The sequence below is a fragment of the Pleuronectes platessa genome, chromosome 10 (genome assembly GCF_947347685.1).
Source record: "Pleuronectes platessa chromosome 10, fPlePla1.1, whole genome shotgun sequence".
Taxonomy (NCBI): Eukaryota; Metazoa; Chordata; class Actinopteri; order Pleuronectiformes; family Pleuronectidae; genus Pleuronectes; species Pleuronectes platessa.
In genome coordinates, this window is record NC_070635.1 from 9,912,514 (window position 1) to 9,927,704 (window position 15,191).

At 45.2% G+C, this 15,191-nt stretch overlaps 3 protein-coding genes across 3 annotated transcripts; 2 read left to right on the forward strand and 1 right to left on the reverse strand.

Moving 5' to 3' along the window:
* Nucleotides 1–520: 520 nt before the first annotated feature.
* On the forward strand, nucleotides 521–2,263 carry aicda (activation-induced cytidine deaminase). Its single transcript, XM_053433040.1, has 5 exons — nucleotides 521–629; nucleotides 1,101–1,266; nucleotides 1,397–1,679; nucleotides 1,791–1,906; nucleotides 1,994–2,263. The coding sequence occupies exons 1-5, from the start codon at nucleotides 610–612 to the stop codon at nucleotides 2,042–2,044; spliced, it is 636 nt and encodes a 211-aa protein (XP_053289015.1). The 5' UTR covers nucleotides 521–609; the 3' UTR covers nucleotides 2,045–2,263.
* Nucleotides 2,264–3,030: 767 nt separating this feature from the next.
* On the forward strand, nucleotides 3,031–8,551 carry LOC128449386 (adaptin ear-binding coat-associated protein 1). Its single transcript, XM_053432520.1, has 7 exons — nucleotides 3,031–3,147; nucleotides 4,223–4,323; nucleotides 4,736–4,840; nucleotides 5,083–5,164; nucleotides 5,288–5,396; nucleotides 5,649–5,793; nucleotides 6,942–8,551. Exons 1-7 carry the CDS (start codon nucleotides 3,047–3,049, stop codon nucleotides 7,052–7,054), a joined length of 756 nt encoding a protein of 251 aa, XP_053288495.1. The 5' UTR covers nucleotides 3,031–3,046; the 3' UTR covers nucleotides 7,055–8,551.
* A 659-nt stretch (nucleotides 8,552–9,210) lies between these two features.
* Nucleotides 9,211–11,317, reverse strand: mfap5 (microfibril associated protein 5). Its single transcript, XM_053432521.1, has 6 exons — nucleotides 11,240–11,317; nucleotides 11,093–11,125; nucleotides 10,919–10,954; nucleotides 10,703–10,790; nucleotides 9,849–9,922; nucleotides 9,211–9,755 (listed from the first exon to the last, which is right to left on the reverse strand). Exons 1-6 carry the CDS (start codon nucleotides 11,280–11,282, stop codon nucleotides 9,643–9,645), a joined length of 387 nt encoding a protein of 128 aa, XP_053288496.1. The 5' UTR covers nucleotides 11,283–11,317; the 3' UTR covers nucleotides 9,211–9,642.
* Nucleotides 11,318–15,191: the final 3,874 nt, after the last annotated feature.

Below are 15,191 nucleotides of genomic sequence, written 5' to 3' on the forward strand. Positions count from 1 at the left end.
CCAAAGGTTACAAATCACGTCAAACGCCCCTCTAACGTGTGGTCACTCCGATTGTTGTGCAAAATCTGTGTTGTGCAACGTTTCTAACCAATAAAATTCCTTTAATGCCTTCGACCAAAAGAGTGGTTTCACTTTGGCAATTATGTAAACGAATGGTAATCCAAAAAAGAAAGGACATCAAAACCACAGCGTCCTTAAAAGTAATGACTGAAAGATGAGTAATTCATTTGTAGCCTTAATTGTTTGCAGCGAGACGATGCAATCTCTTTTTCTATCACGCCCCTGAACTTACTTTTAAAAATCTATCTGTCCAACCAGAAGCTGCTCTTTTGTGTGCAGGATGTTTATGTTTAGAGGTATATGTTCTCAGTTCCCTCCATTTAACCCCTCCATCACCCACACGCACACTAACACACACACACACACACACACACACACACACACACACACACACACACACACACACACATACACACAGACACACACACACACACCCACGCACGCAAACACACAAACACACACACACACACACACACACACACACACACACTTTCATTATTTTTCACTTACCTCCATTTACGACTGGCTGAGCGAGGCGCGTCTTTCAAAATGATCTCAAAGTTAGACAGGTGAGTGATAATGAGCACTTTCTATCTATACGTTGCGTTTTTGTTTGATGCATCTTTATACAGACTGCACATGCATACTTATTTAAAAAATACAATTATATAGGGAATGCGTTTTTCTGAATACTTTGGCCTTTGATTCTAGTATCAGGTAATCTGCAGTGGGAATACGTGTCAAAGAAAGCACAGTAACTTATGGTACTACAAGTATAAATGAAAGTGTCCGTATTCATTTACTGTCCCGGTTTCACTCCAAGTTGTGAAAGTGAGAGCGAGAGCAGTGAATGTGAGTCGTCCTCTGACTGTCCATCGCGTACGACTGGTTAACCACAGGTTTTACATGCGTTTATTGTGCTAACTTACTGAATTAAAATTAGATTTCATGTGCGAGTCATCTGAATAGTAATGTGTTAGCGGGGTAAGTTCTAACTAACCACCATGCACTGCTGTGCACCATGTCTCTTTTTGTCTCAGTGTGCTTCTGCCCCCCAAAAAGTTCATCTTCCATTACAAGAACATGCGCTGGGCAAGGGGCCGCCATGAGACCTACCTCTGCTTCGTGGTGAAGAGGCGAGTGGGCCCAGACTCCATGACCTTTGACTTTGGACACCTCCGCAATCGCAGTGGCTGCCATGTGGAGGTAAATACTGTGGCTGAAAATCTGTGGAGCAGATCCTGTAAGGTGGTCCTGTTACGGGGAGGGGCTGAAAACAACAAAAGGAAGTAAAGAATAATTAGACTCCCCATTATCTTCTCCGCTTTCTCCAAAGATGCTGTTTCTGCGCTACCTGGGAGTCCTGTGCCCTGGTCTGTTTGGGGGTGGAGCTGCTGGAGAGAAGAGGCTCAGCTACTCCATCACCTGGTTCTGCTCCTGGTCTCCCTGTTCCAACTGCTCCACCAGACTGGCCCAGTTACTCAGCCAGACGCCCAACCTCCGCCTCAGGATCTTCGTCTCACGCCTCTACTTCTGTGACATGGAAGACAGTCAAGAGAGAGAGGGCCTGAGAATGCTGAACAAAGCTGGAGTGAACATCACAGTCATGAGTTACAAAGGTGGAGGAATAAAGACAAACCAGATTAAACCAGACAAATTCACTTAAAATGCAACTTTTCCTTCTCTTTATGGATGTTTTCTGTGACCATGTTTGTTTTCTCTCTCTCCAGACTACTTCTATTGCTGGCAAACCTTTGTGGCTCGTAGGCTGAGCCGCTTCAAGGCCTGGGACGAGCTGAACCAAAACTCGGTTCGCCTCACCAGAAAACTTCACCACATCCTCCAGGTGGAGGACTTACTCACCCTGCATTTTTGGTCAAATGAGTAATGATGCGCTTAAAATTCTAATGTGGTTTCTTATTTTCTTTCTCAGCCATCTGAAACAGAAGATTTCAGAGATGCCTTCAAACTCCTCGGCCTGTGAAACACCCTTGACGTGACTTCCTGCTACCATGTGACCAGGTCTACTGTCGTGTCTATAGAGAGAACACATGGTCCATCACTACAACAACTAAACTGAGATTGTTTTTATACTGAGAAAAAGCTGATTTCATATTCTGGCAAGGCTTTAAACATTGAGCAGCTGCTGCTTGTAGTTTCTGAAGCATTATTGTCATGCGAAATAAAAAAATGTACAATGATATATCGTGTTGCGTTACTGTTGATGTTCCATCACCACTGACGAGTAACAGACCTCAGTAACTTCACACAGCACTGAACCACAGCCAGGTCCATCACTTCACTATTTTCATTGTTTTATCTAGTGTTGTGACTTTTTTCAACACATGGGTCGTGAAATTGATGGAATCGTTTTTCTGAATTTGCAGTGTGTTGAGCTCTCCCGGCCACCGTACCTAAGGGGTCATGTGAGGATAAAGAAAATCCAAAAGCGTACTGGAATATTTATATTTGAATGTTTTATTTCAAATCAAATTACAAATTTCCCCCTTTGTAACAATTATAGCCAAAACAGGCCATGGCCGCCATTCACCTCACCCTGTGCTTCCAGACGTGAAAGAGAACCTGTGTAAACCTTCAGTTGTCATAAAAACTCAAAAGATGTTTAGTTTGTCCAGTCTGGGCTACTGTAAAAAAAAAACATGGCGGCCTCCATAGAGAGGACCCACTCCTGATGTGAATATAGAGTATTTAGATATAAAGGACCCATTCAAGGGGAAAGACAACAATTTATACAATTTAGATTTTACACACAAGTGAAAACAATGATTATTTTTGATTAAATTTGTGACAATAGATCCTTTTCACCTAAATCCCACACACTGAACCAAGCGCATCATTGGATCTGCAGCCTGGTTGTGCGCGCACACATCGAGTATTACGGTGTCGGGGCCGCTCACGCCGCACGGACGCGCCGCTCCCCGTCGTCACCAGCAGCAGCGGCCGCACACACACCGACTGAGGCAAGATGGCGACCGAGGGTCAGAGCGAGTACGAGTCCGTCCTCTGTGTCAAACCCGAAGTCAACGTCTACCGGATCCCACCGAGGGCATCGAACCGGGCCATCAGGTGAGGCTGCGGGCCGAGGGGCGGTGGGAGGGCGGAGGCCTGATGGGGCAGCGTCCTCGCCCAGCATCCGGGAAGCTGGGAGCCATCATCCCGGCGATTTACCTCCCGAGCTCATCCCCTAATCACGCAGCCTCACGCGACGGGCTGCTCGTGAGCTGGAGGTTTTTTACTGTGTTTACAAGGTCGCGGTGGGAGACAGACGAGTCACTGTGGGATGGTGGTGGTGGTGGGGGGGGGATGCACCTGCCCCTGCACCTGCAGCACCGGGGCCGAGGATCCGCTGCATCCGCGTCACTGCCCCTGTGTTTACGTGCCTCCGTCCCACAGCCCATCAGAGAGGACACGGTGTTCAATCACAAGATATTTCACTGGGAGTCTCCCTTTATTCTTTAACTGTCGAGTCTCATCGGCTGCAGGTTGGGATTCCCTTGCAGCTGCCTTGCTCGAGGGCACTTCAGCAGGGTTTGATGGTGCCTCGGGCCCAGGGGTGGACATGCACGCTCCAATTGGAAAAACAGTGTTGTTGTGTTTATTTTGTTTGCTGCTGTGTGCTTATTCCATTTTGTTTGGATGAAGTGACCAGGATGCAGGAGATGTGTTTATTTGCCGTTGGGATTGTTTTGCCCTCCTCTCATTGGCTGCTCCGTCCTGCAGCTGCATGGGAGCGGACATCAATCAAACCAAACAGTAGCACAGCCCCCCCCCCAGTCCCCCAGGACCAGACACACGATTGGTCATATGTATACAGTGGGTAACGTCGATGATGTAATATTTCGGCCTCAGGTCTCGGTGGAAGGCCCGCCTGATGCGTTAGTCACGTTTTGTTCACTCAGGGATAAGATAACAGTGTGAGGACGAATCATAACAATCGCACACACACGGACACACACATGCACGCCAAACATAAAGTCCCCTTCCTGCTTCCTGTTTTTCTTGCCTCGCAATGTCCGCGTCAATCCAAATAAGGTGCTGTCACCAACTCACCTACACCACACCATCCCCCTGAATGCCATTGTTTGTGTGTGTGTGTGTGTGTATGGGTGTTTATATGCGTGTGTTTACGTGTGTGTCCCAGGGCTGCCGATTGGAAGCTGGATGCCCCCGACTGGACGGGACGCATGCGTGTGACGGCCCGCGGCAAACTGGCCTTCGTGAAACTGGAAGACAAGATCTCTGGTGAGAGGCGCAGACAGGACAGGGCCCGTGTTTACTGGCACTGTTGTAAATCATGTCACTGTGTAGTCTCCTCTGGTCGCCATCGCTCCCTCGCTCTGTTACTCATCTCTTCCAAGGTGACCCAGCCCACATCCAAGCATGCGATTCCTTTTAAAGCAAGCGGGACGATCATCTCTCTCTCTGTCTCTGTTGGAGCATCGGGGGACTGGACATGCTGGTTTTCCTGCTTAACCCCTTATTTTTAATGGGATTCTCATATCGGAAGATTGATCCATTTTTGCAGAATCCACCAAAAACACACCATTTCTGCTCCTATTTTGAATCTTAAGCTGTTAAATGTTTCTTCAGGATCACCATTCCTTCAAAATAGATCAATCAAATATAAGCGTGTGTCTTTTCATGTGTTCTCCAGGGGAATTGTTTGCCCAGGCCCCAGTGGAGGAGTTCCCTGGGCTCACAGTGGAAACAGTCAGTGACTCAAGTCGTTACTTCGTGCTTCGCATCCAAGATGACAATGGTGGGTGACGTGTTTGTTGCTCAGCCATAAATATTTAGTAAACCTGCTCGAGTCTTTAGACGATAGCGTGTTTGAATGGTTTGGTCCAGGGGCAGCGATGCACCATCGTTTTGCCGAGTACCAAATCATGGGAAATGTTTATTGTAGTGGACATGTGATCGTGAGAAACTGTTAGGATTTGGTTTCTTCTTGTTTTTTGCCGCCATGCTGCTCCAACCCCTTGTTTGTCGTCTTCCTTTCAGGCCGCAGCGCATTCATCGGCATCGGATTTGGAGACCGAGGCGACGCCTTCGACTTTAACGTTGCACTTCAGGACCACTTTAAGTACGCAGCTGCTCCACAGTGTGTCATGAATCACAACTCCTTCAGCTGTGAATGAATTGCGTCTACTCTTCTTTACATCTTTGATCTTTTTGCATGTCTGCGCTTCTCCCTGGGTTCCTCCAGGTGGGTGAAGCAGGAAGATGAATTCACCAAGCAGGCATCGGCTCCGGACACCACTCCCAAACTGGACCTGGGCTTCAAAGAGGGACAGACCATTACTCTCAATATTGGGGTGACTTTATTTTTATATAACCTAATAGTTGGACATTAGCGTGAAGTGTACCTTTGTCAAACTGTGTTGCTGGGTTGATGGGTGAACCTCCAAAGCTTTAACCAATGCAACCATGCTTATGGACAGTTGAGAATGAATTGATAATAAGGTTTTAAATTTGAATTTAAAAACCATTTTAGTATCTATTGGATTCTAGCCTCAGTGCTAACCCAACACACGCTCACACACTTGTGTTTCCTATACTTTCTTCAGCAATCCAAAAAGAGGGACAGGGCTCGTCCGCAGAGTTCAGGCGGCTTCGGGCTCCTTCCACCTCCACCCGGGGGAAAGCTAGCGCCGCCCCCTACGAGATCCACCAATCACAACACAGAAGAGTCTGCAGGAGTGAGTGACGAGGGTAAGTAATTATATCCCAAGAGAATGGAAACATGAAGGGGTCACGCACCCAATGGCACGCCGTCTAGTGCTCAGACATAGTGAATCCAAAGGAAACAGGAGCTTTTGCAGGCGAGGCAGGAAACCAAAAGCTTCCTGAGAGCTGGTGACAAATAATACAAGTGTGTCAAGATCACAGAACATCTTCAGGATCATGTCAAATTCAAATCATACTTTTGGCTCACACATCCATTGGTAAATGACCTGAGTGCACTGCTTGGAGTAGCTCAGCCCGGTCTTAACTCAGCGGTTAGCATTAAACGTTATTACCCCAATATCTCACAGTTTTACTGCCATGTTTGAGGTGCAGGTTGGTGTAGCCTGGCACAACCTGTGATTTACAGTCGGGCATGAACCTCCGAATTCCTGTCGAATGAAAGCTTGTTTACACGGTGAATATGAAGCAGAGGAAAAGTTGTTTCTTTGATGAGATGTTTTATTTCTTTGGCCTCGTTGAGCTCAGTTGTGAAGCTGTTTCCAACGGAGCGATTGTAGCCACAGTCTTTACAGCAAAGGTGGTGAGTGCAGTGTTAGGAACACCATGACACAAAGACTCCTGTTGTAAAACACAGTCCCGAACTTCCCTTTAAAAACGATTGTTGCCTCGTTTCTCTCTGGTTCTGTGTAGTGGAGATACTTTTACACATGCTGATTTATCTTCTAAAACTGAAAATGGTCGTATCTCTACTTGTATCTTGCCGTGCAGAGTGTTTCGGTTTTCATTGCTGAGGTTTGCAGATGCATATCTGAGGGATTCCTGCAGCCATCTGAGAACAAAGGAGGTGAATTTTGGTTCAATGCTCAAAGCATTGAAAAACATTTATTAAATTCAGCAGCAATTCCTCTTTGCACGGATAACGTCCTGATTTCTGGATGTAAGATGTTTTTTTTTTACTAACCCAGCTAGATGCCACAGAGGGAATATATAAGCTACACAGGTTTTATATTTGGATTGTTTCCAAATACATTACTGACTTCAAATGAGGTGTTGAAAAGAGCCATTTATCTAATAAACCTAAAATCGCTGCATTTGTTTATAAACAAATCTGAATAATAATGATCTCATAGGAGGATTAATGTCTCTGTTTTGTTTTGTTTTCTAACCACCAGGTTTCTTGCTCGACCTGGACACCAGTAACTCCAACTCAGTGTTTCCAGCCAACCCGACCTCCACATCCAGCGCGGACTTGTGGGGAGACTTTGACTCCGTTTCCCCGAAGTGAGGAGATATTCGCTCTTTTCTTTTCTCCCTCCTACTGTAACGCTTTGTAAATTTATGCAGCAGTTTTTGCAACTTCGTTTTCCCCCCGTTATCTGGGGGTAACCCCTCTGTCCGTCTTTATTTCAATTCAGTTTCTCAAAGCCTTGGTTTAGCCTGAGATGCACCCGGACCTCAAAGCACATTTAGACGATTGGTCACCTTGCAAACAACTTCCATCGTCCTCGTTGGGGCTCGCGTTTCCTCGCTCTGTCTGTGTGTTCAGTCCCGCTCTCTAGTTTCATTTAGATTTCTGCCTTTGCCCTTTTTCCTAACAGTGTTTTATTTGCTCATTTCTATGGTAAAGTATACACAATAGAAACAAGATGAAGGGAGACATAATCGGAAAAAAGATCTGATAATGAATACTAATAAAATACAATAATGAATGAATTTTATGTACAGAGATAATTTATTTTAAATGTACATATTGTCAGTAGTTGTAAGTATTGCCATTTGTGTCGTCAACTGTCTGTAGTGTAGCTTCTCATCAAGTCTCCTGCAGTGGGACTGACTATATGCACTGACTGACAGTCCGGCCTGTCCCGGTAGTTACTAATGTATAGTCCATATTAAAGGCAGGGAATTATCTAATAATAGACTTAGTTTATTGTGAAGTTTACCACTAAATGATTTTACTTGAAGGAAACCTGAGTAGATGTGCTCTCTAGCACTCTCTGGTGGGCCTGTCTGGAGAAGACGCAGCTTTTGATCATTTCACTGGCGACGGGTTTTGTGTGAATGGTTTTATCTGTAAAATCAGCACAGAGAGATGGGGAAGTGGAGATGTCGGCTGCGGCAGGGTCTCAGCAAAGGAAACAGAGGCATCAAGTGCTTTTATCTTTGCCTCAAGCTGGAACAGAGATGAGTTAGTCCATGTTATGTCATCTCCAGTCGGCACAGCTGTTAAAGCTGTGACTGGTGAGTCATCTGTGTCACGACCTCTTTCCTCCTTCAATGAATGGGTCTGTGTTTCAGCGCTGCCCCGAAGGGCTTTACCTCCTTCATTCTCCATGAGAAGGGGAGCAGGTTGTTCAGCAGGTTGCTCTGTACAAACAAGATTCAACTTCAGCCCCCGAGTTCAGATCTAATGCCATCAACGCTTCTCTGATGCAGACAAATGCAACGTGGGACCAAGTCAGTCGGTGTTCGATGCCGTGTTTTGTTGTGATATTGTTGTGTATCAAGAGATTGGATCGCGTTACACTGATATCACACCCACACACACACGTGTTGTGACAGGTGTGCAGTGACCAGTGGTGTGACGACGGATGTTGACAGGCGCGCACAGAGAGTGTGTGAGTGTGAAGCCCTAACAGTGTTTGTCAGTGTTTGTTTACTGTTCAGATTATATGCATTTCTTCCAAACGTTACTTGTTATTCAAACTGTATATGTGTATGGAGATGTATATGGAATTGAATATTCAAAGAAAAACATAAAGGTATCACTTAATGACCATAACTTTTGTTTGTTGTTTTTATGTTTCCTTGACGACCGGAGGCATGTTTGCTGGTTGTCTGTCGGTCCGTGTTTCCCACTCCCGTGAAACCAGTATCTCAAGAACGCCTCGAGGGAATTCCTTCAAATTGGGTAGAAACCTGCAGTAAGACTCAAAGATGATCTGATTAGAATTTGGTTCGCTGATCGTGAAAGGTCAAGGTCACTATGACCTTACAAACATGTGTTAGGTCTTGTGAATCCAACATTTCAGCAACACCTTGAGGGAATTTCTTCAGTGTTGACCTGATTAGAGTTTGGTCGAGGTCGCTGTGACCCAAGAAAACCTGTTTCCCCTGAAGAACACACTGATTTAAGTGCCTGGGACTCATGGATTGAATTATTAGATTTGATTGGTCAAAGGTCAAGGTCACAGTGGCCTCATAACAAGTGTTTGTCTTCTTGGACATAAAATCTCACGTTTTCCTTTTAAGGAATTGGTTCAAATTTTCACCAGCTGTCACTTGGACTCAAAGATGAACTGATTTCAGTTTCTCATGTGACTGGAAAAAAAATGATGTTGACCAAACTTGCACTGGTGTACAGATGCATACAGTTGCAGGACAATACTTCTAATAAGTTTTTTAAATAGGAACGAGTAATTAAACAAATAAACTAGTAAATACAGTAGTAGTTATATTTTATTGGATACAACAGTGCACATAATACTTGATTGTCAACGAGTGCCCTACATTCCTCAACACAGTGGGTCTGTCCTTGCACCATGACTCAGTGCTGCTATAGGCCCATAACTACAGTACCTTTAATGGGTCGTAGACCATAAAAGACATGATCTGTGTCCAACAATACACAGATGAAACGAGCACACCTTCAATATTCACACACAATTAAAAGACTAATACATAAACATAGATGTGACTCAGCACGTGTGTGTGTGTGTGTGAGACAGAGAGAGAGAGAGCGAGAGAGCAACCCCACAGGTGTTGAGCAGTGAATTTATGGTGTTATGGGCTGTTTTTATAACAACGCCCCTGGTTTGGGTCTCCATGGGGCTCCATCCCCCCCGGTGGTCACCTCGTCATCGCCCCGGCCCGTCAGGCCGTGTTTGCCCAGGTTTTGGGGTTGCTACGGCGATTGCGACAGCGTTTCCTATGGGATGACCTCTCCACACGTCTCGGCCATCCGGACAACTCCCGGCACAGTTCAGCTGTGGAGTACGAAAGACACGGAGGGATTTCTCATGAATGTACGATCGTGCACGCCTGACGCCACAGTGCTTGTCACGTGTGTGGAGACTCACCTTTCAGGTACTCGTCCTGCTGGCACACGGTCCTCATGCAGATCTCTTTGTTGATGACGTAGACACGAGGGAGGCTGCATCACAAACAGGACAGAACATGAGTGTTCTGAGTCTGACCTGGTGCCAAGTACACTGACTGTAAACTTGTATGATTTATCTTCCCTCGTGGTTAAGTACTTTTACACAAGTACTCTTCACAGTTACAATTGAGAGGCACTTGTACTCAAAGTGTAAACATTTTCAACTTGTGATCTCGTATGAGAAACCGCATCATCTTATAAAACACGACCATTTAAAACTGACCAGCAATAGAGAGAGTAGATTCGACAGTAACATTCTGATAGTGTATGTATGCATCAGTTACATGTGTCCCAGGAGAAAGAGAGGGTCGTCCACTAATTAGCAGGTCGGGGGTTCGATCCCTGGCACCTCCAAGTGTCCTTTGGCAAGATACTCAGTCTTAAATAGCCTCTGATTCCTGTTTCTACACTGAATGAAGTGATTGATAAGACTGAGAAAGCTCTTTGTAAAAACAGTCCAATTTACATCAATGCAAAATAGCATCCTTATTAATAAAACTCTTCATTTTCAATCATTCTATTATGAATACATTAATAATAATAAAGTTTGACATGACTACAATTGTATGCAATGGAGCATTTTCACATTCTGGTGCAGTATCTCCACATCATTTGAGTGAAGTGTCTGAGAAACAGAGAAATAGTCCCGGGTACGTTAGTGTCACCCCAGTGGGACAACACAGTCTTTATTGTGTCTTTATAAACACAGCTGGAAACACCTTGATTAAATAAGAGTATGCTGTATTTGTTTAAACTGAAAATCTTGCAGATCACCTGTACAAACAAAGACCACCAATGCATCTCTTGACGGGCTTGTGAACCGAGTACATCCTGGTGCATGGGTACATCTCCTCCCTGCAATCTGCAGAAACAGGAGATCCGTTAAAAATCATCACAGCAATGCAAACCAAAGCAAGAAAAGCTGCAGTGGAGTGTTTGTGCCGGGAGCTGGTGAGGGGCCTCCCGAGAGGCAGCTCCGAGGTCACTCACTGGCTGGCAGGACGCCTCGGGGGGGCTCTGGGGTCTCTAGAAAACAAGCAGAGAAAACACACATGTTACCAGTGGCCCACGTCGATGACTCACAGACTGACACATGTCAAATGCACCACAAGTCGCCCCCCCCCCCGGTCTAAACGTGCGACTGGTGCAGGAGCGGAGCATTACCAGTCTGCTGGGCCCGGGCTCCAGCTGTGAGCACTGCGGAACAGAAACCACATGAGGGGAGTGTTTCGCAGCACAAAAACAAACACGCAGCGACTCAACCGTCATTAAACAAGATGATTTGTGTGTGCTGTGTTTGGTCGGCGTTACCGTGGAAACTGCAGAGGAGCAGGACCAGTGGATGGCCGCCCATTCCGTCGACTGGTGAGAGGGGCGCTTTTTTTTTTTTTTTTACGAGCTGGAGGAAAAGCGAGGAGGGGAAAAGAGTCAGGACGGTTTCACAGAGTGGAACTGTTCAATATTCTCTCGTTTTGCTGTTTATGTTTCCTCTAAATCCTCATGCATGTATAAATGCTCCCAACGTTCCAGGTCACTGTAATGTTTTCCCTGCAGTTCGGCTCCAGCTAAGCACACAGAGAGCGCTGCTGTGCTCCGGGACAAGGTGTCATCGTGTGTATAGACGAGTGGCTGATGTCATGTAGCTGTGGAACAATATTTTCAACTGTACATTCTGGTAATTAGGGGTTTACATGGAGCGACTGGATTTAAAAGTTTCGCGACAAATCAGACACTTTGAAAAACATTTGACTTTTCCTCCTCTCTCTCTCTCTCTCTCTCTCTCTCTCTCTCTCTCTCTCTCTCTCTCTCTCTCTCTCTCTCTCTCTCTCCCTCCCTCTCTCCACTCCCACCCTGCATCATTCCTCTTGTGATGTGTCAGTGTAACTTTGGAGTCCAAGACGTGAGCTCTCCGAAAAGAATGTGTTTTTTTTGTGTGTGCCCTGTTTGAGCAGCCCCGCCGCCCCTCCTCTGTTACAGTCGCACATTCTTCCCCAGCTTTCCTTTCATAGAACACATTACTGCAATCCAAGCGTACGATCATCACCGGCCAGTGCAAGCATGACAGCTTTGTCACCAGCAGCAATAATCCCAGAGTCATGCATTTGCAATTAGTGAACATGAAATGCTGGATTGTCCTGGTCTGGCTCTGTTGGTTTGTTTGTGAGAGTGGCATAGTGTCCCACTGTTCACTGAACTGACTGAACTCTGCATACCACCGCACATCACATCAGAGTAAAAATCTAAAGTGACTGAAGTGCGTTCACGCTCGCATTTCATTTTTACATCTAATCTGCAGATCATTACCAGTAAAACAACAGTCCCTCTAGTCAAAATCAGGTGAAAAAGAAATATAATATATATCTTGTACTCACAACTTGTGGTGTCGTCCACAACTCGTTTAGTTTTATGAATCTTTTGTCTTCTCCTCTTTCCCCTCCTTCCCTCTCTTCCTCCCTCCTCCTCCTCCTCTTTCCCAGTCGCAGTCCTCCTTCCGATCATCGTTTAACCATTTCTGCTGAAACAACCTGATGTCGTTTCATATGAATTTTTATTTTCTCTTCACATTCATCTTTATATGTGAGCTGACATTTTATTAGCCACCAGTTTCAGTGCATGTTAGTGTTTTACCCCTGAACACAGCAAAACATCATCCACAAAGAAGTTTCATCCATTCTGAACCTTACAGGACTCTGCAAACATGTTTCAGTCAAGATAATATTCAGTTCCATTTATTAAGATAACAGCAACATCAGCAACAAAAAAGGTCAGAAAATCTGATATTATTATATTGTGTGAGTGTGTAATTTATAACCCTCCCCACTTTGATTTTATGTCCAACCACTCAACAGTGGGCCTCAAGAGTGACTTCTGCACTACTTAATATAGCCAGCAGGTGGGGCAGTGCACACAGACACTGATCCGATTCCCCAACAGACCCAGAGAAAATGACTGAATTTATCAATTCAATCAATATTAATAAATTGACTTGATTGGCTTCGGTTTGCTCTCAGGCTACTCTAAAATGAGTTGGACAAATAAGACTCATTCCAGTGCAAATAAACTACATTGGCCCAGGACTGATCTGCAGCAAGAGTTGTGAGTTTCACCTTGTTTCACCTCCCTCAGGCGTGTGCTGCACATCCTGAACATGAAGGATTTACATTCTTTACAGCGGCTGTAGCTTACTTATGTCAAATCCCCCCCCCCCCCCCCCCCCCCCCCAAACTTTTAGCTATCAATTAAACGTTATGTAATTACTGAAGCACAAAACATTATTAGGTTTCAGCAGCAAAGAGGTGAGGATTGTCTTAATTGTTCTACTGATTATATTATTAACAATATATTATTTGCCATTAAAAATAAATAAATTTAAGGTAAAAAAACAAACATTATAAAGAAAATCATCCTTAGTTGCAACTGAAGTTTAATTTATTGCCAAAGGGAAAAACCCGTTGTGTGGTCCACTGGGATTCTGAGAGTGTGTGTAATTGAGGTCATTGGTCAAAACACTGAAAAAGATGAAGTATTCCTCACATGTCAGTGATTTTAGACTATTTCATATTAGAATTTGACCCCTTAAGTGAGATATTTGAATCAATCTGAATCAACCCGAAACCGTTGAGTATTTGTCATCTACTACCCACAATTCATTGATGATGACTTAACATAAATACCCTTCAAATATCCCAAGTACCCAATCCGTCTTGAATTGAAAGATGAAAGTTTCACAGAGCCCGACCCCTTGTTTCAGAGACTCTTTGTGTTGAAAATACCTTTGAACACATTTTTATTAGGCCTGTTATAGAAGCCCTGGGGGGGGGGCTAGACTCTGCATCGTCTTCCATGAACTTGACTAATATAAGTATTGCCACACATGCCCCTGAAGTCGCAGACAACAAAACTCTCACTCTATGGCGAGCCCGGTCCATTCAAGAGGGAGCCACTCATCATCCCCTTGACATATCGGGGCTACAGGGACACCGGAGTGAGTGTCTGCGGGGGGGCTCTAACAAGGTCGACTGGGCGAGGCCGATGACAGCTTGACAGATGGAGGCAATGCAGGCAAAAGAGAGGAGGCATCCACCTGCCACTCGGCCCACGCTGCAGTGGCATGGAGGGAAAGGGGAGATGACGGGAAAGAGAAGGAGAACAAGAATAAGGGGGCGGGGGGGGGTCAGGTGTTGGGAGCGGACGGAAAGCGACGCCGAATCGTAACGCAGAAAGGCAAACATGCCAGATAGTAAACACATGATAATCTCTCAAGTTGTTTATTAGTTGGAAGGCAGCGCATGAGGCATTCCACCTGTTCATGCACCCTGTCTCCGACCTCCTTCTCACCCCAGCGCACTCCTCCCGCCTCCGACTTCTCCGCATTTCAACCAGCTGATACATTTTTTCGTGCACCGCCATGTTTCCCGTGCGGGTAAACAACACACACTCGCGCACACACACACAGCACTAAACCCAACTCTCCAATTAACACTCTGCAAATCCCAGAAAATGCTGCCTAATGACATATTTATAAACCAGATTCAGGGTCGGGCCTCGGTGCTTCCTGCTGCGCACTATGTGATAATTCAATGTTCTTCCAGCGAACCTGTTAAAGCGATTAAAGTAGCTGAGCTTTAAGCAGCGGCGATGTGACAGAGAGAATTGAGAGTGTGGATGAAATATTAGGCCAAGATGACCCAAGTGTTTGGCTCCTCTCTGGGGATGCATTTCAGATATTTGGCCACACGAGCTCTTTATTTACTCCATCGTCGGCCATCCATCCAGCTCTCATATCAGGGTCTGCGTTTGTAGCCATCGTTCTCATGACCCGTGAAATCTTTTACCAGATATCAGGCTTAATACCTGATATCATTTTTCCAGCTGCATGAGTGTCGTGCTTTTATACCTGTTGTAAAAGATTAAGCTTTCCATCATGTCATGTCATGAAGAAATAAATAAAAGGGTAACTGCGAGGCATCATATAGGATTTCAACTTGGAAGATGTTTGAAAGAAGGAAAATGGGCGATCCTTACAAAGTTTGACCTTCGGGGCTAAAGTGAGTTTCAATTCAATGCTGGTAGCATGAAATCTGAATCTTGCTGACGAATCTAAATCTAAGCTCCTCGAGTTGCACGATCAGAGGGTTTGTTTATTAATCTTTGCAAACGCTCGAAGGCTAAAGCATCGTTGATTTGAAAGTAGTTTTTAAATCCACGTTGATAAGTTTGAAAAGCGGCGTTTGGGCGATCAGTGCACATCTATAGCTGTCCT